Source organism: Tachyglossus aculeatus, chromosome X1, assembly GCF_015852505.1.
Source record: "Tachyglossus aculeatus isolate mTacAcu1 chromosome X1, mTacAcu1.pri, whole genome shotgun sequence".
In the NCBI taxonomy this organism is placed as follows: Eukaryota; Metazoa; Chordata; class Mammalia; order Monotremata; family Tachyglossidae; genus Tachyglossus; species Tachyglossus aculeatus.
The window spans coordinates 109,369,872-109,397,471 of record NC_052101.1 but is presented as its reverse complement, the minus strand read 5'-3'; the positions used below and the strand labels follow the sequence as shown (position 1 = coordinate 109,397,471).

Sequence of the window (27,600 nt, the reverse complement as noted above, 5' to 3'; positions counted from 1 at the left end):
CTTCTCTTGCAGTTTAGAAAAAAGAAAAAGCAGGGGTTGGTGGCAGCATCTCTTTAATCAGCATGTCACAGAGACCCCAAATTTCCAAATTAGCGGCATTAGTGAGGATGCTGCTGTTCTGTCTCTTGTCAAGAGGTTTTGCAGGTACTTGAGGGAGTTTTTGAGGCTCTTCAGAGGAGAGAATTTCCATTATGTTAATTTACCTCTGGTTAAGGTATGTCATGTGCCTGTGAAAGTGGAGCTAACCATTTCTCGTTGGACTGCAAAGAGTTGTCGAAATAAATTGCTCTGATGAGAAGAAAACTCACAGTTAATATGAGAGATAAGTAGAGTGTTTTGGTTTTTCTTCCCTTTCTCCATTTTGGGTCATGGTGACCCACGCTATCGTTGTTGTTTGAATTATTGGCACAGGTAGGGATTCCCAGCGCATGCGCGTGCAGGGGTATGGGTTTTTGATAGTGATTTTGTGGCTGTAGCGGATGAGCTGCCTTGGGTCATGTAACTTAGGCAGCCACCTGGCATAGGCACCCAGGTAACAGCATCCAGGATATCAAACCTCAACTGGAGGTACATTAGCACGATATAAATGGGCAGCAGCAGCAGCGTGGGAGAGAGCCGAGGGCAGAGACTTGAGTTTACTGTGTGGAAGAAGGCAATGATAAACCACTTCCATACTTTTATCGAGAAAACTCAACGGATACACTGCCAGAGCGATTGCAGGTGGAGGTGGGGCGTTCTGGGAGAGATGTGTCCATAGAGTCGCTGTGGGCCGGGGATGACTTGACAGCGTAATAATTATAATTCTCAAATTCTCTCCTGGGCGTCGTATGTTTGCGAAATATTAGCGAGATCCAGGCTTTTATAGTTTCTGAGAACTCAGTGATAATGATGGTATTTAGTAAACGCTTACTATGTGCCAAGCACTATGTGAAGTGCTGAGGTAGATATGATAGATTGAACACAATCCCTGTCTCATACAGCCAAAGAGGGTGGGAGAGCAGGTATTTTATCTCCAGTTTATAGGTAACAAGGCAAGAGAAGTTGTGACTTGCCTGAGAACTCACACAGCAGGCTGGTACTGGTGTCAGGACTAAAACCTGGTACTCCCGACTCCCAGGCTTTTGCTCTTTCCAATAGGCCGGGCTATCTCCCAAGGCAAGATTGGAATAAATTACAGTTTTAATGCCTCAAAGCAAAATGTGGTTTGTTTGAAACAGAGCACAATAAAAACTGATGTCGGTAACTCTCTACTGGATGTGACTGGTGTCAGTTTCAATCTTTCGATTGTCTATAACCACATTCCCGAAGGGGCGTCTGAATTCCTAAATGCCAGCAGGTATCCTAATTTCATTTCCATAGTCATGTTTAAGGCAGTGCTTTATCTTAATCTCTCTTCTTTTCTTGCTGCATCCTATCGTCTGTTTAAAATTATATTTAACAAGTTGAAAAGTCTATGGGTTTCCCACCTTCTCCTACATTCCTACCCACTAACCCTCTGTCTCCCTCCTAGCGATACATTTATTCTTTCCCCCCACCTACTCTCTTGAGTCTGTTGTTTCTTTTCATTTCTGCCTCTGACCAGAGGTGCCAACTTTTCTTTTTGCAGGCGAAAAGGAGGGATTGGTGTTAGAGGGGATGGGGAACGGGAGGGGACTGGCTCAGAGAGGGAAGAGTCAGAGTTTTCGGTCTTTTCAGCCCTGATTGGGAACGTTCAGAGTCTCATCAGAGACCTGGAATTAGCGAGTGTGGAAGTCTTACGTAAAAGGTGGTGGGGGCAATTGCTTTTGTGAAGTGGGCACTTATCCCTGACTCCTGATTCTTCCGTCTTCAACGTAATCATCTCCCTTTAGCCTTTTTCTCAAAAGTGAGTCTGGTGATAACTTGCTTTTTTCTTTTTCGTTCTGCACCCAGATCTACTGCCAACTCTTGACACGCCATTAAAGTTCAAAATGCCGCGTTGATCTTCATTTTCACAATACCTGCCGGGAAAAACACTAGATTGGAAGTCAGGCGTACAGAGTTCCAATCCCAGCTCAATCACTGGGTCCTGCTTTATGACCTCGTTTGTCAGTGTGCCTGTGCCTCAGTGTCCTCATCCGTTACATCAGTCAGTTGTATTTATGGAGTGCTTACTGTGTGCAGAGCAATGCACTAAGCTTTTGAGAGACTACAGTGTAAAAGTTGGTAGGTGGGTTCCCTGCCCACAAGGAGCTTACAGTCTAGGGGGAAGGGGGACAGAGATCATCATCATCAATCGTATTTATTGAGCGCTTACTATGTGCAGAGCACTGTACTAAGCGCTTGGGAAGTACAAATTGGCAACATCTAGAGACAGTCCCTACCCAACAGCGGGCTCACAGTCTAAAAGGGGGAGACAGAGAACAAAACCAAACGTACTAACAAAATAAAATAGAATAGATATGTACAAATAAAATAAATAAATAGAGTAATAAATATGTACAAACATATATACATATATACAGGTGCTGTGGGGAAGGGAAGGAGGTAAGATGGGGGGATGGAGGGGGGAGAGGAAGGAAGGGGCTCAGTCTGGGAAGGCCTCCTGGAGGAGGTGAGCTCTCAGCAGGGCCTTGAAGCAAATTATGGTTCTCTCTCTCTCTTTCTCTATCTATCTATATATAGATATATATAGATAGATAGATATGCTGTGGGGCTGCGACAAGGGTGAACAAAATGTGCAAGTGCAAGGGTGGCACAGAAGGGAGTGGGAAAAGAGGAAATGAGGGCTTAGTTGGGTAAAGTCTATTGGAGGAGTTGTGCCTTCAGAAAGGTTTGGAAAATGGGGAAATTGATACTCTGTTGGAGAGAGGGCTTTCCAGGCCGGAGGCTGGACCTTGGTGAGGGCTCAGCGCTGCGATAGATGAGATGGAGGTTGGCATTAGGGGAGAGAAATGTGCGGATTGGGTTGGAGGAAACCAGAGACCTAAGTTCGGAGGGGTCGGCATGATCGAGGCCTTGCCTATGGAAAGGCATTTCTGTTTGATGCGGAGGAGGATGGGTAACCACTAGAGATTTTTGAGGAGTGGGGAAATACAGACTGAACGGTTTTGTCAAAAAATGATCCAGGCAGCAGAGTGAAATATGGTCTCAAATTGGGAGAGACGGCAGGCAAGGAGACTGCAGTAATGCTACTGATTGAAATTGAAATTGCCTGCGCTAAGGTGTGGTAGTGCTTTTTACATCACCTAGCAATTCAATTGAAAGCGTACTCTATTCGACAGCCAAAGCGCTTCCACTTGCCTATGTCCAGTCTATTCAAAATCATTCATTTAAATTTTTAGCCACATCTCCCAAATTAATGAGGGATTATAACTAGGGTTATCCACAGATGGGCAAATCTATTCAGTTTGGGAGATAATGAATGAGATCTCTGGAAATGTGATTTCTGAAGCAAAAAAGGCAATTATCTTACAAAATTTGTCAATAATTACAAATGCTCCTGCCTCCTGAAAACAGTCTCAAGGCTGCAGTTCGTTTCTTTAAGAATGATATAATTAGAAAACTTCTGAATCAAAGATGTTTTTAACTTCATATATGAGTGACCTAAAAAGTTAGAAAATAATCCATCAACAGTTTTTAAAACACCCACAGGAATGCTCACTTGGTACAATCCAGAATACTCTCAAGTACTTAGAAATTACCACAGAAATGAATCGTGTTGCGTTGATTAAAAGATCGGCCAGAGTGGTTCCCGAAAAATAATGTTCACCAGAGGCTTGTTTTAAAATTCTATGCATTTTTAGATTTCTTTTTCCTGAAAGGACATTGGTGATGGCTGTTCATTCAATCTCCAGTTTTCCAACTGGGGTCATTTTTACATTTAAGAATTCTCTTACTCTTAATCGAGAAATATATCCCTATCGAAGTCCCCGAGGTCATGTGATAATTTGTAATTCCTCGGCCACAGCCCATCTATTAATCTCTTGCATTCCTCTATACTTTTCACAGTTTGATATCAAGGTGTTTTAACTTGGTGTTTTCTGTTTTCTTTGTCGTGGTATAATCAATCGAAGGAGCTAAATGTGCGGCAAGTGACGGTATCCACAGACAAAAATAAATATGGGATTACGCTGAGGGCAGAACCTGATCACATGGTCCTTGGGAAGCGCTTGAAGGGAGCTTTTAAAACAGTGATGGCCTCTATCAAGGAACTGAAAAGTGAACAGTTGGAGGAATTCCAAAAGAATGGTGAGTCGTGCACTTGTTTCCTGGAGGATCAATCAATCAATCAATCAATCATATTTATTGAGCGCTTACTATGTGCAGAGCACTGTACTAAGCGCTTGGGAAGTACAAATTGGCATCACATAGAGACAGTCCCTACCCAACAGTGGGCTCACAGTCTAAAAGGGGATCTCAACAGATCTTTTTGGAAGAAGAATGCAATTTCAGTAGCCTCACAGAGATCTGATTGGCTTTTATGTCCCTCTTTTCCCTCTCCCATTATTGACTTCTGCTTAGGGAACCGATCACTCGATTGCATTTACTGAGCGCTTACTGTATGTAGAGCGCTGGACTAGGCGCTTGGGAGAGTACAATACAGCAGTTGGTGGACGTGCTGTCTGCCCTCAAGGAGAATGTCGTGAAGGAAGTTAGTGCAGTACTGTCTGAACGCCCATCTCAAAGTCACACCTGGAGAGTTTCCAGGACTCTACCAGACTCGGCTACGGGAGGGAGAGTCAAAAAGAGGCCTACCCATTCCATTCCTAGCTTGGGCAGTGGCTAGCGAGCAGAAGGCCATCTGCTACAAGTCAACCCCCTCTGGATACACTACCAGAATGATTGCAGATGGAAGTGGGGAGGTCTGGGAGAGATGTGTCCGTGGCGTCGCTTTGGGTCAGCGAAGACTCGGCAGCATAAGGCACAAGCTGTCTGAAAGAGACTCTCCAGATCCATGGGATTCTTTTGCCATTCAGATAGATGCCCTCTTGGATGTCATTTCCAAAGGGATCTGACTCCAGTAGATGATGGAGCAGGGACTGGAGCAGTGGAAAGGAGTGTTTCTGAGTGGTATCTATCCAAGCACTTAGTATGTGTCAAGCACTATTTTAAGGGCTGGGGGAGGTAATTGGGTCAAACACAGTCTCTGTCCCACATGAGCTCACAGTCTTAGTAGGAGGGAGAAGAGGTATTGAATCCCTATTCTGCAGATGAGGAATACTTTCTGCAGCTATTTGCAAAAATCTTGACCGTTCATAGTCGTCTGCTATATATTATAAATCACTTATATTAACATCGGTGTCCCCCTCTAGACTTTAAGCTCGTTACGGGCAGAGACCGTTTCTACTACCTCTGTTGTATTATATGCTCCCAAGCTCTTAGAACAGTGCTATGCACATAGTAAGCGCTCGATCAATACCACCGATTGATTGACTTCCTGCTTATTTGCATTTATATGTTCAAAATAGGCAGTGTATCGTATTAATACGTGGCCAGTGTGACCATTAAATGTGGGTCGCGTAAACTTCAGGAAACATTCGCTCGCTAAGCTTAATTTTGCTTCCTCTAGGCACCATTGTAGTGGCAGGGCATGAGCTCCATGAAGAAGATATTTGCCTAAAGTACACCTTCAGTCAGATCACCGGAGGACCTTCCCAATATGAAGCCCATTCTGATGCTCAGGTAATAAAAAGAAGCCACTTTTCCTTCATTAGCATCCTTTTGGTAGGAGTGAGAAATGAATACTTTTCGTAAGTGGTTCTGGATTACTTCAGTGCACTGGCCTGTGGGTCTGGCAACCTATCTTAGGTTATATGTTGTAGGACACAAATTATGATTTTTCTCAGCTTCTTTCTAATGGGCATTAATTCTCTTTCTCAAACTGCCCCACCGTATGTGTGTGGATATCTTCTGTGTGTCGCCCCCTGAACTTAGAACAGCATAATTTTGCAAGTCCAGGTCGATGGAGCGTAGGTCAGGTATTTTGTTTTCTATCAAAGATGGGTGTAGGTCATCAGCTCATCAATTAGGCAGGTTCCTTCCAGGTGGCCAGAGAGGATCAGAACTGCTGTGAAAAGCTTCAGGGGCTGCCCTCAGCGGACTTGAGACCCGCCTAGGTGGGTCCAGGCCCCACCCTCCTCCAGGGGACCCGTACAGGGTAGCCCTTCCAGATTTCCTTTCTCCGCTAGAGGAATCACACTGCACTCTGAAGCTCCTCAGGTGAACTTCAGAAGAAGCTTCTACTCCAAGGTAAGTCCCTACCTTCGACCCGGGACAGGGAAGGGGGACGAAATCACCCCCTCCCCTCTTCCCCCTGGCAGACAAGCTGCTCACATCCCAATAGCGAGCGTGTGGGGCACCCTACTGGTGCCCGTTGTCCCCTCTTCCGCTCCTGTGCATACAGGGAGGTTGGGGCACCGAGACTTCCAATCTGGGATCCCGTCAGTCTTCCCAGAGAGGGTGACCCTGTTCTCGGGTCTGTTAGGGTCAGGGTCCCTCCTCTAAAGTGCCAGACCCATCATGGGCCCCTGACAAAGCAGGGAGGCAGAAGGATCGCTAGGGTGGGATCAGAGTTCCTTCTCCCTCCTGGGGTAACACAGGCTGCCTGTCGTTTAGCTTGTGCCCCCTCTCCACCTCCACATGCCCAGGCCATGGGGAGGCTTGAGATCAAACCGTCCCTTCCAGTCGCCCGTTCTGCCAATGACCCTCTCCTGGGATGTGGGAAAGGTCCCAGATTCCCCCATCTGGGAAGTCCCCTTACCTGGATTACCCACCCTTCCCTTCTCCCCTCCTGCTTCCCTTTGAACCCCACCAGTCAGCCAGAACCAAACCGGAAAAGGAGTGTATGGCTCATTTGAAAGCAATTTTTTGAGCAAACGAAGAAAGTGAAAGGCTCTGTATTTTAATGGAATGGGGTGGTTGATCTTATTAGAAAACCTGATTGGGGAAAACGGTTGATTGTGTTTTGAAACTTTACCTCCATCCTGAATCTTCTGGCTTAGTTTTAGCTCGTTCTGTATCACTTCATTTTCCACTCGTGCATTTCTGTCCTTTTACAACTAGCTAAATATTTTTGTTTTTCTCTAGTTTATTCTCTTATTCTCGCTAGTCCAATATGTACAGTTTTATGATATACAAATGATTCCAAGAAAGGTTTTTGGATAAGAAAATCCTAAATGTAGAAAAGAAAGTGGTTGAAATATTTCAGTAGTTACTCTGTTGGCATTTTCTTTTCTTCTGCCACCTAATCCTGTCTTAAAAACATGGATTATCAAGATGTCGTTTGATAATGGCTTTGAAGAAACTGTTTCTATGAATTTTTCATTTTCGTAGATTTTGGTTCTCTTGGATGTTACTCCAGATCAATCAATGGTTGATGAAGGAATGGCCCGAGAGGTGATAAATCGCATCCAGAAACTTCGAAAGAAGGTGGGTGTTTTTGGAAACGTTGGCCCTAACCGAGGTTGGCTTCCTGCCTTGGACTTCTACATTTGCATAGAGAAACTTGACAAAACCTCGAGGCTTTCCATTAGATCTGGAATTCATAATGTCATGGGGGGGAAATCGAAAGCTTACTGTAATGGATGGTGGGGAAGTAGAGAATAGAATTCAGTCTACCAGTTCATTTAATTATAAATTACAAATATCTTCTAGGCAAGCTCATTTGAGAATATTCTTTTTATCCCTGGAAGACGAGCTGAGTTGGAAAATAGGTTTCTTTACAATTTAAATAGTGTTGATACTGTATTCCTTGTTTGAAAAGTTAACGTGACTCTAATGGGCAGTAGCGTGGCCTATTGGGAAAATATAAGGGCCCGGAAATCAGGGAGCCTGTGTTCCAATCCCGGCTCCACCACTTGCTTGGTACGTAAACGTGGGCAAGTCACTTCACTTTTTTGTGCCTCCTTTTTTTGTGTGTAAATGGGGGTTAAGCACTCAGTACTAGAACTATCCTTGGAAGTTTTGATTTTTAAAGAATTGTCAGGAATCAAGCATTTTAAATTGAAAGCATTGATGATTTCCCTATGTGCTTCCTCTAACAAAGATCATTTGAGTCTTTCCGGCCCCCAGCATATATTCTGAGACTTAGATATTTTACAGCAGCAGTAATTACATTGGGCTTCGGCCGGACCAGGAACAGTTGGCTGGGCTGTAAAATTTACTTCTGTCACGGGTTCTTACGCTTGGGGCAGTGGAACACCAGTCTTTTGAGCACCGAGTGGAAAAATAGCATGATTAGACAGCATATTAGGAATAATCATAATCCTGCCCAACTCAGCACATATTAGCAAGAGCTTACGTTTCTTTTAAAGCAAATTCTTTAGTGAGGTAGATTTCAGAGCTTGTACTTAAACACTAATGATCTGGTGTGGGTTTTAAGCTTGGAGGAAGATTTGGTGAAACAGCTACCTAGCAGCTCTGCTTACCAATACATTTTAGTACTTACTTACCTTAATGCTTTTTAGTCATTTTTACTTGATTTGCACATTGTGGGATCCAAGCCGGCCAAGGGGACTGGTCTTTGATTTGCTCGGTTAGTATATATTGAGTTGGCTTGCAGTCTGTTAACATGCAGTGCATAACTCTGTGCTAGCTGTAGTATGTTGAGTAAAAAAAAGTGATGGTGCCAGCCCCCTGGGACGATAACGTTTTTAAAATATCACTTGTGTGGTAAGATTGATTTTGCTCTGATTGAAGTTTCCTTATTTTCTATTCTAGTGTAATCTAGTTCCCACAGACGACATTACTGTGTACTGCAAGTCACAACCTGAAGGAGGGCATTTGGATTCTGTTATCAAAAGTCACACAGATTTTATTTTTGCAACAATAAAGGCTCCCTTAAAGCCGTACCCAGTGCCTACCTCAAGTGAAGTGCTTATTCGAGAAATGACCCAGGTGAGTGTTGAGGGTTCAGCTGAATTTTCATCTTCCCCATTGTGTTTTTTTTGACTGTTTCGTATTACTCATTCTCAGTTAGTGTCTACCTACACTTCATTACCTATCAGCCAAGTAATCAGTTTTATTTATTGAGCGCTTACTATGTGCAGAGCGCTTACTGTGTGTGCAGAGCACTCTACTAAGTGTACGATAAATTAAATTATGGATTGGTACAGAAGTGCAGTGGGGCTGAGGGAAGGGTGAGTAGGAGTGAATAAATGGTACAAATCCAAGTTTAAGGGTGTTGCAGAAAGGATTGGGAGAAGAGCAAATCAGGGCTTAGTCGGGGAAGGCCCCTTGGAGGAAAGGTGTTTTTTAATAAGGCTTTGAAAGTGGGGAGAGCGATAGTCTGTCGGATATGAAGAGAGAGGGCACTTCAGGCCAGAGGCAGGACGTGGGCGAGGGTTCAGGAGTGAAGGAAAGAGCTTGTCTTACCAAATTTTCATTTGGCAAGTCCCACTAGATTGTAAGCTCCTTGAGGGCAGGGATCATGTCTACTGCCCCTTTTGTACTCTCTCAAGGGCTTATCATCATCATCATCATCAATCGTATTTATTGAGCGCTTACTATGTGCAGAGCACTGTACTAAGCGCTTGGGAAGTACAAATTGGCAACATATAGAGACAGTCCCTACCCAACAGTGGGCTCACAGTCTAAAAGGGGGAGACAGAGAACAAAACCAAACATACTAACAAAATAAAATAAATAGAATAGATATGTACAAATAAAATAAATAAATAAATAAATAGAGTAATAAATATGTACAAACATATACATATATACAGGTGCTGTGGGGAAGGGAAGGAGGTAAGATGGGATGGAGAGGGGGACAAGGGGGAGAGGAAGGAAGGGGCTCAGTCTGGGAAGGCCTCCTGGAGGAGGTGAGCTCTCAGCAGGGCCTTGAAGGGAGGAAGAGAGCTAGCTTGGCGGATGGGCAGAGGGAGGGCATTCCAGGCCCGGGGGATGACGTGGGCCGGGGGTCGATGGCGGGACAGGCGAGAACGAGGTACGGTGAGGAGATCAGCGATGGAGGAGCGGAGGGTGCGGGCTGGGCTGGAGAAGGAGAGAAAGGAGGTGAGGTAGGAGGGGGCGAGGTGATGGACAGCCTTGAAGCCCAGGGTGAGGAGTTTCTGCCTGATGCGCAGATTGATTGGTAGCCACTGGAGATTTTTGAGGAGGGGAGTGATATGCCCAGAGCGTTTCTGGACAAAGATAATCCGGGCAGCAGCATGAAGTATGGATTGAAGTGGAGAGAGACACGAGGATGGGAGATCAGAGAGAAGGCTGATGCAGTAGTCCAGACGGGATAGGATGAGAGCTTGAATGAGCGGGATAGCGGTTGGGATGGAGAGGAAAGGGCGGATCTTGGCAATGTTGTGGAGCTGAGACCGGCAGGTTTTGGTCACGGCTTGGATGTGAGGGGTGAATGAGAGAGCGGAGTCGAGGATGACACCCAGGTTGCGGGCTTGTGAGACGGGAAGGATGGTAGTGCCGTCAACAGAGATGGGAAAGTCAGGGAGAGGGCAAGGTTTGGGAGGGAAGACAAGGAGTTCAGTCTTCGACATGTTGAGCTTTAGGTGGCGGGCAGACATCCAAATGGAGATGTCCTGAAGGCAGGAGGAGATGCGAGCCTGGCTTTGCACACAGTAAGTGCATAATAAGTTCCTTCTTCTAGACTGAGCCCGTTGTTGGGTAGGGACCGTCTCTTTATGTTGCCAACTTGTACTTCCCAAGTGCTTAGTACAGTGCTTTGCACATAGTAAGTGCTCAATAAATAGGATTGAATGAATGAATTCATTGAATCACATTTATTGAGTGCTTACTTTGTGCAGAGCACTGTACTAAGTGCTTGGGAAAGTACAGTAGTACAACAGTAAACGGTGACATTCCCTGCCCACAACGAGCTCACCATCTAGAGTTGGGGAGACAGACATCAATACCAGTAAAGAAAACTACACTTGTGTACAAAAGTGCTTTGGGGTTGGGTGGGGGGAAGAGCAAAGAGATAAATAAAATGACAGATATGAACATAAGTGCTTTGAGGCTGGGAGGGGGGAAGAGCAAAGGAGCAAGTCAGAGCAACGCAGAAGGACGTGGGAGCTGAGGAAAAGTGGGGATTTCGTCTGGGAAGGCCTTTGGGGAGGAGATGTGCCTTCAGCAAGGCTTTGAAGCAGGGGAGAGTGGTTGTCCGTTGAATTAGAGGAGGGAAGGTGTTTCAGGCCAGAGGCAGGTCATGGGGTAGGATTGGTCTTGGTCCATAGGATGAAAATGCCATTAAAATGAAATCCAAGTACTCCTGGAGCTCATGGTTGCCCAACATTCATTTAAATAGCACTTGTAGCACATCATCTTTAAGGTATTTGAGGATCATTCAAAGCTGCTCCCAAAAAGTTAGCTTTTTTAGGAGCCCCAAATAAGTACTTTATTTCTCCGTCGGCATTTCCTAATGCCTAGGCACTCTAGTCCTACTGGGAATAAAACTTTTAAGTAGTTTTGCCCCGCAAAAAGTAGGTGAAGTAGTTAACCTGGGCCACTTTCGTCAGTTTCTCTCGGGTTTGAATTCTCTCTAAGGTTGTTGCACAAACTTAGGTTGAGGCATACCGTGTCATGGGTACTACTGCTGTGAGGAAAAATTGAGGCCATTGAAAGACACTGAGATAAAATGGTATGTAGTGGAGTATTTTGACTATACAATTTCTGAGGTTTTATGACAAGTAATTTGGTACTAATTTGAAGAAATGCAAGAAATGAGGTATTAAAGGGGTATGATTTGGAAAGGAGAGTATTCTTCTTCGACTTGGGTGTTAAAGTAAAGGTTTGAATCGACCACCAGTTTTAACTGTAGTTTCTAAGTTCAGTGGCCTATAGTCTTGTCTTGTTGTATGCGGTCGAGTCGTTTCCGACCCACAGCGACACCACGGACACATCTCTCCCAGAACGCCCCGCTCTCCATCTGCAATAGTTCTGGTAGTGTATCCATAGAGTTTTCTTGGTAAAAATGGGGAAGTGGTTTACCATTGCCTCCTTCCGCGCAGTAAACTCGAGTCTCGAGTCTCCGCCCTCGACTCTGTCTCTCTCCGCTGCTGCCCAGCACGGGTGAGTTTTGACTTGTAGCAGATCGCGGCCACCCAAGCTAGGAACGGAAAATAGTCATTTGTACTGGATTTTGATATGTTATAAAATGTTATTCAACCTTTCCCCAGCCCAACAGCACTTAAATACATTCATTTTTATCTCTCTCCCCGGCTAGTCTTGAAGGTCCTAGTCTGTGGGCAGGGATCCTTCTCTTTTTATTGTGCTTTTCCAAGTGCTTAGTACAGTGCTCTGCACACAGCAAGGGCTCAGTAAATACCATTGATTGATCGATGAGTAATACATATTTTCCTGCTTTTAGTTGAAGGGATCTGATCTGGAGATTACAATTACCAGTGGAACATCTAATGCCGGTCCTGCTTGTGCCTATGTTAATCTTAACATCTGTGTTAATGGTACCGAGCAAGGTAAGTGGTAATCAGTTAGTATTTTTTTTGTTTTAGTTACTTGCACGTCTCACTTGAGAATTGAAGGGACTCACCCAATCAGATACAGGATTCCCTTCCAGGATTTTGAGTGTCCCCATTCAGTTTTCTGTTTAGCATTTAGCTACCTGAAGTTATACCTGTACAGTTTACAGTATTCACGCTTATCCACGGGTGTTTGTATCTTGTCATTTCAAGGCATCTGCACTCTGATTTACCTTTTCTTATCCCCGATACTTATGATGCATTGGTTGAGTTTCTTGGTGCTACTTTAACAGTAGTTACATCACATAGAGGAGTTTGCTAAAACTTTACACTCACTGGGGCTATGTTAACTTTAACTTGAATGTTAAAGTTGTTGAATGAACTACAGTAGCAGCCTTACAGTCAGTAGAGTAGAACCAAACTTGTACACCAGACAAGCTTCTACCTTGTACACCCTAAATTTATTTGGACTGCCACAAACTGTTCGGGATATCACCCACCGCGTTTGACGTCACATATCCCCAACCCCTTTCTTCTCATAACTTTTTGGTCTCACCAGCTATGATTTTTGCCAACGGTTGGTAGTTTCAGGATCCTGAGACCTGTGGGTGTGAAGGAAACCATTAAGAAAGTTATATTTGTCATTATGATCAAGTATTTGAGTCCCTACTTGATTGAAGAAGTAAAGAATTATGATAGATTGAGGGTCACATCTCACCTGTGTGCTCTAGATCAATTATGTAATCAATGTAATCTTTTAATTGTTTATATTCACAGTACTTTTGTTTTTCAATGTTGATGAGAAGCAGTGAATTAGCAGAAAAGAGCTCTGGCCTGGGAGCCAGAGTATCTAAGCTTGCTCTGCCCCTTGCCTGCATGGTGACCTTGGGAAAGTCACTTCTTTCACTCGGTTTTCTCATCCATAAAATGGGGATTCGATACCTATTCTCCCTCCTAGACTGTGGGCCCCATGAGAGACTGATTTTCCTTTATGTACCTCAGCACTTAGTACAGTCCTTGATGCATCGTAAGTGGTTGACAGGTACTATTGTATTATTATTATCCCATTTCCAGTTTAATTTGGAGGGAATGTATCCCATTTTGCAGTTTGGATGAAAGCAGAGACTACTCTTAATGGAACAGAATACAAGTATTAGATTCGAGTTAAATAGACTCATTTTTTTATGTTTTTTCCTGATTCTTCCCCCCCACCCCTCCCAAGTAGTAGTCTCATTAAAATTGAAAAAGTCTGACCTCTCCACTGAAACAGTGCAGCTGTAATAAATTAGCGAGGGGAGTGTGAAATAAATTTCAGAGTTAATAGAGTAAAGCTTTACTGAAGGTAAAGTTTCACTTCATCATTATTAATATTTATTGAACATCCACCAAGTGAGTATCATTGAACTACAGCCTGGATGTATTGCTTTCAAGAAAATCAGAATAGAGAAGTGACATAAATATTTTATTCATTATTTTGAAATTTATGCTAAATTTCCAACTCTTATAGTGACTTTCACATGTCCTTGCTCAAGTTGCTTTTATCTTTCCATTCTTTATGCCCTGGCAACAGGGAATATCCTTCATCTGAGGTATTAGCATAGGACTAATGCCTTAGTTGCATGCCTGTTACCAGTGTTCGGCCAGCACACTGTTTTAGTGAGGAATGAAAAATTAAGGTTGACAATTGAGTAATCCTGTGTGTATTTAGCAAACACAGCAGCAGGGAGGAGGGAGATGACTAAGTATCGCGGAAAGATGTTCAAGGCAACCAGCAAAGGTAGTACCTATCGGCAAAAAGCACGTGTTTGCCTGTCAAATAAAGGCAACAGTTACTGAGCTTTGTCTGTTACCAAAAAGGATTTTAGGAGTTTCGAAAGCCTCTCCAGAGCGAATTAGAGGCAGCTTTAAGAGCTTCATTTTAATGCTGGAGCAAATGCCACGGCCCTGGTTGCCCCACACGAGGATTGAAAAATTTGCCACAGCTTTTTGTTGTCATAAGTCCGTTTTCCGAATGGGTAGAAGAAAGTATAGGCTCTTCCCTTCAGGCACACACAATGTTAATTGGGGTGCCTCTGATGAAAACCCGTCTGAGCATCTGTTGGGCATAATCGTGACTTTCATTTCATTATCTTGGCAAGATGCGGCATTCGATTGAGTTAATATGTGTATGAATAAATTGCTTGATTGCATTATGATTTTTAAGACATTATTAGATTGACTTAATTTCCATGTCTACATCATTTTATTACTGTTCCAGTGCTTTCAGAAGCCGAATATGAAATGAATGTGAATAGACAATAACGTTTTTCAAAAATAAAAACACAGTCTGTAGGGTGTGAAACTCCACAAGTGTACATTATTATTAATGAAGGAGTAGGCTGCTGGTAAGATAAATATTGGCACAGCAATAAATACACTTTAATCTGGTAAAATGAACTCCTAATAAATATTGAGTTAGCAAGCCAAGGCCCCAAGGCTTGGCCTATAGTAGAGAAATAATGCAGGCGTTGATCCAAGTAAACACCCCCCTTCCCCTCTTTAGAAGATTTGAATTGGTTGATATCTTTTAATGTAATTCAGGTGCTTCTCCTGTAAGTTATGAAATAATTGCTTTTGCCTCTCAAGATGTAGAATCAAAGAAATCCAGGAGCCCAGAAGTCAGTAATTTTGCCCAGTAGGGACCCATCTCACACAAAGTGTTTGGCCCCGCTGCTCTGCTGATGGATCTCTTTGCCAACGGCCCCATTCTATAAGGTGGCATTAATAATAATAATAATGATGGCATTTATTAAGCGCTTACTATGTGCAAAGCACTGTTCTAAGTGCTGGGGAGGTTACAAGGTAATCAGGTTGTCCCACGGGGGGCTCACAGTCTTAATCCCCATTTTACAGCTGAGGTAACTGAGGCACAGAGAAGCGAAGTGACTTGCCCAAAGTCACACAGCTGACAATTGGCAGAGCCAGGATTTGAACCCATGACCTCTGACTCCAAAGCCCTTGCTCTGCAATGGATAAACATTTTAGCAGTGCTTTGCAATAAATGAAGATTCATTCATGTTTCATAATTATGTTTTGAACGAGTACCTCAAGCATAGGTGAACTGCTGTTCAGCACCCAGCTAAAAGGCTTCGCGATAAGGGTATTTGGACATTGGGCAAAAGAGCAACATTAAGCCTTTTCAAAAATGCCAAGTGAAACACAAGATGTTGTGTAGGCGATTATTAAAGTGTGACATTTGAAATTTGAATAATTAAGCTTCTGGGTTCTTGGCACTGTTATCCCAGAGGAACATTAAAATGCAGAAATACCCAATAGAGGGTACCATTAAAAATAATTACTTTCATCACCAGTTAATATTTAATTTTAGTTTGTGTTTGTGCTTCCACGTAGTGTACCAATAGGTGACCTTTAAGGATCTTTTAGTTGTAGAATAGCCAGTCTTTTGATCCATTAGAAATATGTCTACAGTACATCAGGGGTTTGTATCGAACTCTCGTACCCGTGCCCTGTTGGTTATCCAATCAGTTTTCCTGGTGACACTAATTAATCTCTTTGGTAAACCTGTGCTTCCAGTTAATGAGCCTGACCCCCCTCTCCCTTCAGCAGAGATGGAGGGGAGGCCGGGGAGCGAACATGTTAGTGCATGACAATGGAGGGATGCTTCTGGATTTCCTCTTCGAGTATCACTCTCTGGTTTGATATATTTGAGCAGGTGGTGTGTCTACCGACTGCTAGATTGTACTCTCCCGAGCACTTAGTGCAGTTCTCTGCACACAGTAAGTGCTCAGTAAATGCCATTGATTGCTCGATTTAGGTGAAATGCTCTCTCACCCATTCATCCTCTCTGGAAAGAGTCATCCGCAAGCGTGGTTTTAGCCTTATAGTGAGTGGGTAGGTGGTTGGCCCATGCCATAAGGAGACTGGGAGAGCTTACCTCTCCAGGGAGTCTCTGGGACAGCTTCCCTTGTTCCTCCTGTAGTTGGGAGCGTGGCTTCAGGCAGCAACCGGCTCACTCTTGACCGTGAATCTGACTGTACGCAAGGCTAGGTGATGGAAGAAGTGGCAACCATCGGGTATTGAGTGCCTCCTCCATGCAGAGCACTGGACTAAGAGCCTGGGAGAATGCAAGAGGGTGGGGAGACATTTTCCTGCTCTTATGGAGCTCACATTCCAGTGGGGGGTGACGCACTAAAATCATTTCCAAGTAGGAGGGAAGAGAGAGGGTTCTCCTCTAAATGAGTTTTCATTTTTCCTCATCTATTTAGGGGGAGTGTTGCTCCTGGAAAATCCAAAAGGAGACAACAGGCTAGACCTCCTGAAACTGAAGAGTGCTGTCACCCACATTTTCAATCTTAAAAATACCAAGCTGGCCATTTTCAATGGAAAAACAGGTATGTGGGTATGAGCCTGAGGGAGAGCTAATTAATGCTATGATAGCAGGTAAGTAGATTCACTGAAAATGAATGGTATTGAAGCACTATGTGCCAGACATTCTGCTAAGCACTGGGGTAGATATATGCTAATCAGGTTGGACACAGTCCTTGTCCCATTTGGGGCTCACAGAATTCATCTCCATTTTACAGATGAGGTAACTGAGGCACAGAGAAGTGAAGTGACTTGCCTAAGTTCACACAGCAGACACATGGCAGAGCCGGGATGAATACCCAGGGCCTTCAGAGTCCCAGGCCCATGCTCTACCCAGTAGGCTGAGCTACTTCCCTGTATCCCTGTCTATTTTACCATTTCCTGATTTTATATAATAAGTTCATATATTAAATGAGACCTGTGATTAACTGCAATACCCAGTATTTTCATGTTGATTCATTCAATCAGTTGTATTTATTGAACACTTACTGTGTGCAGAGCACTGTACTAGGCACTTGGAAGAGGTGCAACTCTCCCCCCTCTAGACTGTGAGCCCGTTGTTGGGTAGGGAGCATCTCTATATGTTGCCAACTTGTACTTCCCAAGTGCTTAGTACAGTACTCTGCACACAGTAAGCGCTCAATAAATATGGTTGAATGAATAAATGAATGAACCGTAAGACTGCTAAGGACAGAATATAGTCATTTGTACTAATGTCTATCTCCCCCTGTAGACTGGAAGCTCCTTTTGGGCAGGGATGGTGGCAACCAACTCTGTGGCATTGTATTCACCCAAGTGCTTAGTACAGTGCTCCGCCCATAGTTAATGCATTGCCTCTTTGGAGCCTGTTTTCTGACCCTGGGATGGGGCCCAGATTACCCTTTGGCCACTTGATATTCACCCTTCCCTCAGCCCCATATCACTTGTGTACGTATATATACAATAATATTAATATCTTTCTCCCCCTCTAGACTGTAAGGGTCAATAAGTACTACTGGCTGTTTGATTTAGGTCCCTGGGACCCTCCGCTCTAGGGCTAGAAAAGAGGAGCGTGCTACTAGTATTTCAGGGAATATGCTCTTCAAGTATGTGCAAATTCATCATACTATTGAAGATGAATTGGCTGAGGCTTATTGGCATTGCTTGCTGAGTTTGTATAGGGCCAAACTCTAATTTAAACCTCTGTGGTTCTCACTTACTTTGCATCCCTTTAACTTTCCTCAAGATATTAAGATATTTCCCCTTCCTTCCTCTCCCCCTCGTCCCCCTCTCCATCCCCTCCATCTTATCTCCTTCCCTTCCCCACAGCACCTGTATATATGTATATATGTTTATACATATTTATTACTCTATTTTACTTGTACATATCTATTCTATTTATTTTGTTAGTATGTTTGGTTTTGTTCTCTGTCTCCCCCTTTTAGACTGTGAGCCCACTGCTGGGTAGGGACTGTCTCTATATGTTGCCAACTTGTGCTTCCTAAGTGCTTAGTACAGTGCTCTGCACACAGTAAGCACTCAATAAATACGATTGATGATGATGATATTAAGCTAAAAATTGATGTTTTAAAACCAGTCTCATTCAATTCACCAAAATGTGGCAGATTATTTTACCAGAGTGCGTTGTTTTTGAAGAAAATGTTGTAAGTTTTCCTGTCTTAAAGTCAAAAAAAGGTGCAATCTGAATCTTTGGAGTTCATAACAGAGTGTGTACTGTAGCTCGTTGTGGGCAGGGAATGCATCTGTTATATTGTGCTCTAATCTCCCAAGCACTTAGTACAGTGCTCTGCACATAGTAAGTGCTCAATTAATTTGATTGATTATTTAGTGATTAGTCAAGAATGGTAATTACAAGTAATGACTTGTAAAGTAGAAATCAGTTGGTGTAAAATTTAATGAAATAAAATGTCAACCAGTGCATCTGCTTGGGGCATACCTTGTGAGGAAATTTATGGAAAATTTGTATTTTCATATTAGCACTGAGTGAAGCTGGTCTCAGAAGTACTCTAAGGAGGACCTGGGTTCTAATCCCGGTTCAACCACATGTCTGTTTCGTGACCTTGGGCAAGTCATTTAATATCTCTGGTCCCCTGTTACTTCATCTGTAACATGGAGATTGAGTGTGAGCCCCATGTGGGACAGGGACTGTGTCTAACCTGATTGACTTGTATCTACCCCAGCACTCAGAACAGTGCTTGGCGCAAATTAAGCACTTAACAAGTACCATAATTATTATTATTACTCTGGAAAATGAGCTAGTATGCCCTTAAGTAGTTTGGAGATTTTATCAAATAAAATTGAATGAAGTTCTTATACCCTGGTGGAGTAAGTTAGTTTTGTTCCTAAATATAATAAAACAAGTCTTACAGGAATTCTGTTTTGGGAAATAGCTACCTTTGTTTTTCTTGCTGAAATATCAGACCATTGAGCAGTTATTAATTAAACTGGCCATAAAGTAGAGAAGTCATGGTTTTGAAGTGAAATGACGGCTCCGTCAGGGAAAGCCTCCTGGAGGAGGTGTGATTTTAAGAGCATTTTGAAGGTGGGAAGAATGACGATCTGTTGGATATGCGTGGAGGGGATGAGAACAAGGGTTAAGCAGGGGAATAGACAAAATCAAGGTACAGAGAGTGGGTTGGCGTTACAGGAGCAAGTCCTCTAGACTGTAAGCTCGTAGTGGGCAGGGAATGTGTCTGCCAACTCTGTTATAATCCCCCAAGCACTTAGTCTAGTGCTCTGTGCCCAGTAAGCGCTCAATAAATACCATCGATGATGAAGTGTGTGGGCTGGGCTGTAGTAGGAAATCAGGGAAGGTAGAAGGGAGAGCGCTGATTGAATCATCATCATCATCAATCGTATTGAGCGCTTACTGTGTGCAGAGCACTGTACTAAGCGCTTGGGAAGTACAAATTGGCAACATATAGAGACAGTCCCTACCCAACAGTGGGCTCACAGTCTAAAAGGGGGAGACAGAGAACAAAACCAAACATACTAACAAAATAAAATAAATAGAATAGATATGTACAAGTAAAATAAAGAGTAATAAATATGTACAAACATATATACATATATATGCCTTCAAACCGATGGTAAGGAGTTGCTATTTGATGCGGAGTTGGGTGGGGTGACCACTGGAGGCTTTTGGGGAATGGGGAGATCCCATTCCAGCATAGAAGCAGCATAGTAGCAGTTTGGATAGAGAGGAAGGAGCGGAGAGTCATCAGAGGTTTTGGTGGCATGGAAGCAGGGTAGTCCATTCAAGTATATGAGCCACAATCTGACACAAGATTTAGTATAGGAACAAATGATCTGCACGTATAGGTGTCGCATCGGTCAAGACGTGATGCCGGCAAACTTTCCAGCCTCTACTCCCAACCCATCAATTTCCATGGAATTAATGGTGACCCCAATGATTTTTTCAGGGAATACAATCACCTGGCCAGAAATCTGTCTTAACACACTGTAACCAACAGCTATTAGTCCAATCCTAAAATATTATGACACAACTTCCGATTTACCTGCCCCACTTCAGTCCAAATGAGAAGGAAGCTAGAAATGGCCAGGTCATCAAGCAGTCAGTCAGTGGTATTTATTGAACACTTGGCTGTGTGCAGAGCACAGGGATGTGGGTTTGGGAGACAAACAATGGCTTTTCCTCCGTGGGTTCATGGCCGCAGTCCTGCTTGAGTGGGCCGTGGTCGGTTTTAAAATTTCATTTCAAAATGATAGCATTCCATATCAGGGTAAGAATGAAGCTAAAAATTTAAGGGAAAGCAAAGTCAGTCCCATGAGAGGAATTGGCATGGTGTAAGCTGGAGAATAGAAAACTATGCAGTGACTTGAATTTTTAAAAAGTGTATGAAAGATTTTTATTTGCTTTTCATATGTTGTTCTCTCCACCCCAAGCAGGAGAAGGGCTTAATTTGTAGCAGAAGAAGTCTGACCTTCACTTGGAGGCCAAGGAGAGAACATTCACCATCTGTTTCGGGTGGTTGTCATTTCCCTGAACTAGATTATCTCATATTTACGGCATTTATTAAGCACTCATCTACTCTGTGCTAAATGCCAGGGTATCGACAAGGTCATTCATTCATTCATTCATATTTATTGAGCGCTTACTGTGTGCAGAGCACTGTACTAAGCGCTTAGGAAGTACAAGTTGGCAACATATAGAGACGGTCCCTACCCAACAGCGGGCTCACAGTCTAGAAGGGGGAGACAGAGAACAAACAAAACATTAATAAAATAGAATAAATATGTACAAATAAAATAAATAGAGATCGGGCGAGTCCCTCTCCCACTCGGCGCTTAAGATATATCTTATCTTCATTTTACTGACGAGGAAACTAAGGCCCAGACGAGCAAAGCGACTTGCCCAGTAGGACTTGGGTCTCCAGACTCTTTAATGATGAGAGGAGTTCAAAGGTGTGTAGGGTTGTCTAGAAGGAGTTAACCTGCTACCGGATACTTTAATGAGAAATGAAGAAGAGCTGTGGTTTAACCTAAATTAGTAAAAACCGTTACCAGTCAGCAGAACAAACTCCCTCTGCAAAAATTCTGTCATTTTGCAGATCCTCATGAATTGAATATCGTGGAGCTGTGCTTCAAATTACTTTGATCGATTCTACAATAACTTAGTGTGACGTTTATCATTACTGTGTGTAGCATGTGCAAGAATTTCATATTACTTTCCCAGAGGTTCTGAAAACGGATCTGAATTTACAATACATAAGGCTGTGCGTTATGTCTGTGCTTAACTAGGAATTCATTATATTTGGCCTCAATTCAGAAATCACATATCCGTGGAAATTTTTTATCTCAACCATGGATTATTATAATGTAGAGTGCACCTGATTTTTAACCACCAGTCTTAGCGCATCAACCTGAAGATAAAATTACTCTCCGCACAACGCGTGCAAGTTTCCACACATTTGGTTGGCGGGCCAGACCAAATTGGGAGGGAAGGGATAGGGGCAAAAAGCTTATAGTCTACAATACCTTGAGGGATGTAGTTCAAGGACTTCTGTGATTTTTCTTGGCCACGGTTTCCTGGGAGTCTGGGGACAGATGGTCTTCCTACCCATCGGACACAATGTATCATCTCAAAAACGGCAGCCTCTGTGAAACCGGCAAGCCCTTCTTTCAAGTCAGACCGTGCTCGACTGAGCTTTGGCCGTGAGTTTTTTGTCATCGTGTTCGTGTCCCACATGGTGACTCATCAGAGTTTTCTCTGTTGAAATCTGTCAATCGATCGGTGGTATTGAGCGCTTACTGCGTGCAGAGCACTGTACTAAGCATGTGGGAGAGTACAAAGTAACAGATTTGGTAGGCTCTGCCCGGAACAAGCTACCTGCCAACAGCCGGTTTTGCCTCGCTTAACCCTCATCCTTCCTCTGCGTGGCATTCGGTGCCGATTTCAAGTATTATTTTGCCCAGTGAATCAGTTAGTTTTGAGCCAGTCAATCAATCAGTTGTAGTTAGTGAGTGCTTAGTATATGCAGAGAGCTGTACTAAGTGCCTAGGAGAGTACAATGCAACAGAATTAGCAGAAACCTTTCCGACCCGTAATGAGCTTACAGTCTAGAGGGGGGGGACAGATATTTATATGAATAAGCCCCTGTTTTCCTCAGCTCCCCCTCCCCCCGACTCACTCTATTTATTTTACCTGTACGTATTTGCTATTCTATTTATTTTGTTAATGATGTGCCTATAGCTATAATTCTATTTGTTCTGACGATTTTGACACCTGCCTACATGTTTTGCTGTCTGTCTCCCCCTTCTAGACTGTGGGCCTGTTGTTGGTAGGGACCATATCTATATGTTGCCGACTTGTACTTCCCAAGCGCTTAGTACAGTGCTCTGCTCACAGTAAGCGCTCAATAAGTACAATTGAATGAATGAATTAATGCATGTTTTACTTGTTCTGATGTGAATGAATGAATACGATTGAGTGAATGTATATAAATCTCTAATTCTGTTTATTTATATTGATGCTATGGATGTCTTTTTACTTGTTTTGATGTCTGTCTCCCCCTTTCTAGACTGTGAGCCCGTTGTGGGCAGGAATTATCTCTCTCTGTTGCTGAATTGTACTCTCCAAGCGCTTAGGACAGTGCTGTGCACACAGTGGGTGCTCAATAAATACAAATGAATGAAGTGAATGAATGAATAAATCAGCAATTCATAGTGTATAATTTAAAGAGGTGTACCAGGGGTCAAAGAGTCAAAGGGCAGGCAGTACTTCTACTGTTCTTGCCAATAAAAGGTTGAGGGTATGGCTGAAAAGCCTCGCACTCCCAAGGATCCATTCCACAGTGTGCACGTCAAGGTTGCCCTTTGCCAAGCTTGCCACTTGCACCATGTGGGTCTTTTAGGTCAACTTTCCCAAAGTTTCCCAATGTGTGCTTGAGGGATGTCACTCCCTCTTGATTGATTCCCACTGGATCAAAAGTGTGCTGCTATATTCTGGCCCAACGGACTGCACGTTGGTGCTGAGCTTCACTCTTTCTGAAAACATCGGTTCTGCACTCTCTGGTGGCACATATCCCATTGTCATTTGCCTTACAGCAGCTGCTTGGTTTTCCCTGCTGGTATTCATTCAGTTGTATTTATTGAGCGCTTACTGCTTGCAGAGCACTCTACCAAGTGCTTGGAAAGTACAATTCGGCAATAGAGACAATCCCTACCCAACAACAGGCTCACATCTATCACCTTCCCATTGTGCGCAACCCAATGTTCGCTCATACCTTTTTGGAAACTGTCGAAGAGAGCATCATTTCCTAAACTTGAAGATAGCCAGGCCCTCCCTTGGAGGGAAAGGAAAAGTAAGTGTTTTATGGATCTACCTCGTTCATTCATTGTCGTATTTATTGAGCGCCTACTGTGTGCTGAGAGCTGTACAAAGCGCTTGGGAAAGTACAGTTTTCTCTGTCCACTTCTCATAGTACTAGCATCTCGTCAGAAAAGGAGAGGATGGAGGTTTCTTAGGGGATTGAGTATTCCGCCTGCTGACGACAAACGCTCGTGTTTTCTCTTACCCCTGACCCGCTCAGGTAACAGGACCCGCTAAGTAACCGTTGCTGAAGGGGCCGCACACCCGGATCGTGATTTGCCAAAGATCGTCTTTATTAACGCACCCCGCTGGCCCCACTTGCCAGGCCGCACTATCCTAGCATCATCCGGCAGTTGCACACCTTGCTCTCCAAGGCTTTGTTGTGCCTTTTATAGCTACAGAAATCCCAATTCCCAAGTGCTTCCCAGACTCCTCCACTCAGGGCCCAATCTGACAGACAGTCCTGCTTGATGAGCAAATTCCTCCTTTCTTTAGATGGTTAGGTGCGGGAATTTGTAGGAACCTTTTCTCATAGGAAATCCCTCTTCTGATGATTCTTTGGCCTTTTGACGATAGCATACGGGAATCCTTCCTGGTGAGATCCTTTGTTTTGATGCTGTTTTGCGTGAACAGTTTCAGAGATGACCAGATTGTCTGCCCTGGGCCCATGCAGGCTCAGTGTGGGTACCTGGCTGCTGTCATTTTGCAGCCGGCAAGCCGTGTGCCTCGTGGCCCAGTTCATTCATTCATTCAATAGAATTCATTGAGCGCTTGCTATGTGCAGAGCACTGTACTAAGCGCTTGGAAAGTACAATTCGACAACAGAGACAATCCCTGCCTAACAACGGGCTCACAGTCTAGAAGGGGGACACAGACAACCAAACCAAACAGGTTTGGTTTGATGATGCTGCATCAATAGCATCGAAATAGATAAATAGAATTATAGGTGTATACACATCATTAATAAAACAGAGTTGCAACGTGGCTGGGTGGGGCGGATCCTGAGGTGAGGGTAAGGTTACCAGGCATTCTGTTGTTCTCCAGCTTCTCTCTTTAGGCGTGCATTTCAGCTGAAAGGAGGTGTGACGGGGAGATGCAGCAGCAAGCATCTCCCTTCCGATCGTGGTGGTGACCGGGGATGGGCGGGGGAAGCGCATTATGGGCTAATGGTTGCTTTTCTCACGCTAGTTCCCGTTGTGGCAGGGGTTGGGGGGGGTCCTAGCCTCAAGGGTGCTGTCTCTGTCACTGCCACTTAACAGTGGAAGCATTCTCAGCTTTGTGCCGCTTGGGTAGTTGAAGTGATGGCCAGAGACGGCAGTGAGTACCTTTGTTCCCCTTCTTCCTACTTCCTTCCTCCTAAGTTCTCTTTTGTCATCCTTCTTTCTCCCGTCCCCAGCAAGTGGGTGACCTTAAATGAGTGCTATCTGTAAAGCAGAGGCCGAGAGAACAGTTATCCTTCTCAATCAGTGGTATTTATTGAGCACTTATTGTGTGCGCAGCACTGTACTAAGTTGGGGTGGGGGTTACCAAAGACATGATCCCTGCCCTCAAGGAGTTGACAATCTTCCCGGATTGCTGGTCTTTTCCATGTTTGATGGCTTTGACTGTCAAGGTTACTTAAATGTCAGAGCTCAGTTCATGCCTTCATTTTTGTTCCATTTTCTGTTCCATGAGGCAATCCTTTTCGAAGGTCTCTCAATCAGTGATATTTATTGTGTGTTGGGCATTGTACTGACAGTAGTTAGAGCATTTATTGAGTGCCGCCTGTGTGCAGTGCCCCGTAATAAGCACTTGAGAAATACTAAACCAGAAAGCGAAACATTCCCTGCTCACAAGGAGCTAAGTTGTTTACAAATCAATTTCCAAATAAATAATTAAGTGTAAACAGGGTGAACTTGTATGTGTAAGTTCACAAATGCTAGTGCTGGTGCCTGAAGTGCTAAATGGTTGGTAGAAGAAATGGAACTTAGACACGATCCCTAACCCTTTAGGAGTTTCCAGTCTAGCGGGGGAGGTAGATAACTAAATTTATCGATAGGAGGAAGCAATGGAGTAGGTAAGGTACATGTATAAGTGCTGTGGGTTGTGAGGATTTACGTGCATAGCTGTCACAGGATCGAAGTGGCCATTCCGGATTATAATAATAATAATAATGGCATTTATTAAGCACTTACTTTGTGCAAAGCACTGTTCTAAGCACTGGGAAGTTTACAAGGTGATCAGGTTGCCCCACAGGGGGCTCACAGACTTAATCCCCATTTTACAGATGAGGTAACTGAGGCACAGAGAAGTTAAGTGACTTGCTGACAAGTGGCAGAGCTGGGATTTGAACCGATGACCTCTGACTCCAAAGCCCATGCTCTTTCCACTGAGCCACGCTGCTTCCCAGTCGAGCTCTCGTGCCGGGGGGGATTAGAGATTGATTGGGGAAGGGCTCCTGCAGGCGATGGGCTCTCAGGAGGGCTTTGAAGATGGGAGAGCGGCCGTCGGTCGGATGTGAAGGGGGAGGGAGCTCCAAGCAGGAGGAAGGTTGTGAGCAAAGGTTCGGAGACTTGGAGTGCCAAGAATGAGGCACAGCAAGCAGGTTGGTTTGAGCGGAGCACAGTGAATGACCTGGGATGGAGTGGGACAAAAGACTGGATAAGTAGTGGGGAGAAAGGTGTTTCTGCTTGATGCGGTGGTAGTGGTGGCAGGCGTTTTTCTAGAATTCAAGGCCACCTGTATTCATTCATTCATTCAGTCGTATTTACTGAGCCCTTACTGGGTGCAGAGCGCTATAATAAGCTCTTGGGAAGTACAAATCGGCAACATATAGAGACGGTCCCTACCCAACAATGGGCTCACAGTCTAGAAGGGGGAGGCAGACAACGAAACAAGTAGACAGGTGTGTTCCATCTGTCCAAGTCACCTGTGCCAAAGTAGTGCGTGGGGGGCCCAAGAAAACAAATGGAAAGACAAAAATGAGAATAATAATAATGATGGTATTTGTTAAGCACTTACTGTGTACCAAGCATTGTTCTAAGCGCTGGGGTAGATACAAGGTAATCAGTTAATCCCACGTGGGGCTCACAGTCTTAATCCCCATTTTACAAATGAGGTAACAGGCACAGAGAAATTAAGTGGCTTGCTCAAGGTCACACAGCAGACAAGTGGCGGAGCCGGGATTAGAACCCACGTCCTCTGACTCCCAAACCCGTGCTCTTTCCACTAAGCCACGCTGCTCATCTGCCTAGAGGAAAGATCGCGGGCCTGGAAGTTAGAGGACCTGGATTCTAATCCTGTCTTGGCCATTTGCTTACTGAATTCCCTTCACGTCTCGGTGCCTTGGTTTCCTCACCTCTAAACTAAGGGGTTCAAAACCCGTTCTCCTTCCTACTTAGACTGAGGCCCATATGGGACGGACTATGTCCAACCCGATTAACTTGTTTGTACCCCCTCACTCAGAACAGTGCTTGACATATAGTAAGTGCTTAACAAATGCCATGATAGTAATAACGGTAATATGGTAGCAGTGAGACATTCCGCTGCCAGGTCTACAAGGCCACTTAGGGGTCTGATCTTCTCTCTGGCTGTAAGACCTGGACTTTACTGCCACCGAAGACAGGTGCGGCTCCTTGATTGGTTACGTCGTGCGGAACTGGTGCCTGCAACATAGCAGTGCACAGTTGGGAGACTGCAGCAGCAGAAAGCCTAGCTGGGCGGCTGTCATCTGGGAGAGGGGCCGCTCTCCTTTAACAGAAGCTTCATGAAGTTTGGGATAACAAACTTCCCGAAGTTTGGGATAACAAACTTCCCGAAGTTTGGGATAACAAACTTCCCAAAGTTTGTTAGCCCGCACCCTCCGCTCCTCTGCCGCTAATCTCCTCATCGTACCTCGTTCTCGCCTGTCCCGCCATCGACCCCCGGCCCACATCATCCCCCGGGCCTGGAATGCCCTCCCTCTGCCCTCCCTCTGCCCATCCGCCAAGCTAGCTCTCTTCCTCCCTTCAAGGCCCTGCTGAG

At 44.2% G+C, this 27,600-nt stretch overlaps 1 protein-coding gene across 1 annotated transcript in view; it reads left to right on the top strand.

Annotated features, from left to right (window-relative positions):
• Positions 1 to 27,600, top strand: part of IARS1 (isoleucyl-tRNA synthetase 1) — a 139,077-nt gene that overhangs the window by 85,332 nt on the left and 26,145 nt on the right. The window contains exons 26-31 of the mRNA XM_038772223.1: positions 4,035 to 4,209; positions 5,531 to 5,643; positions 7,294 to 7,389; positions 8,680 to 8,856; positions 12,293 to 12,398; positions 16,667 to 16,792. Of these exons, the coding sequence (XP_038628151.1) occupies positions 4,035 to 4,209; positions 5,531 to 5,643; positions 7,294 to 7,389; positions 8,680 to 8,856; positions 12,293 to 12,398; positions 16,667 to 16,792 (793 nt within the window). The remainder of the gene's footprint in view (positions 1 to 4,034; positions 4,210 to 5,530; positions 5,644 to 7,293; positions 7,390 to 8,679; positions 8,857 to 12,292; positions 12,399 to 16,666; positions 16,793 to 27,600) is intronic.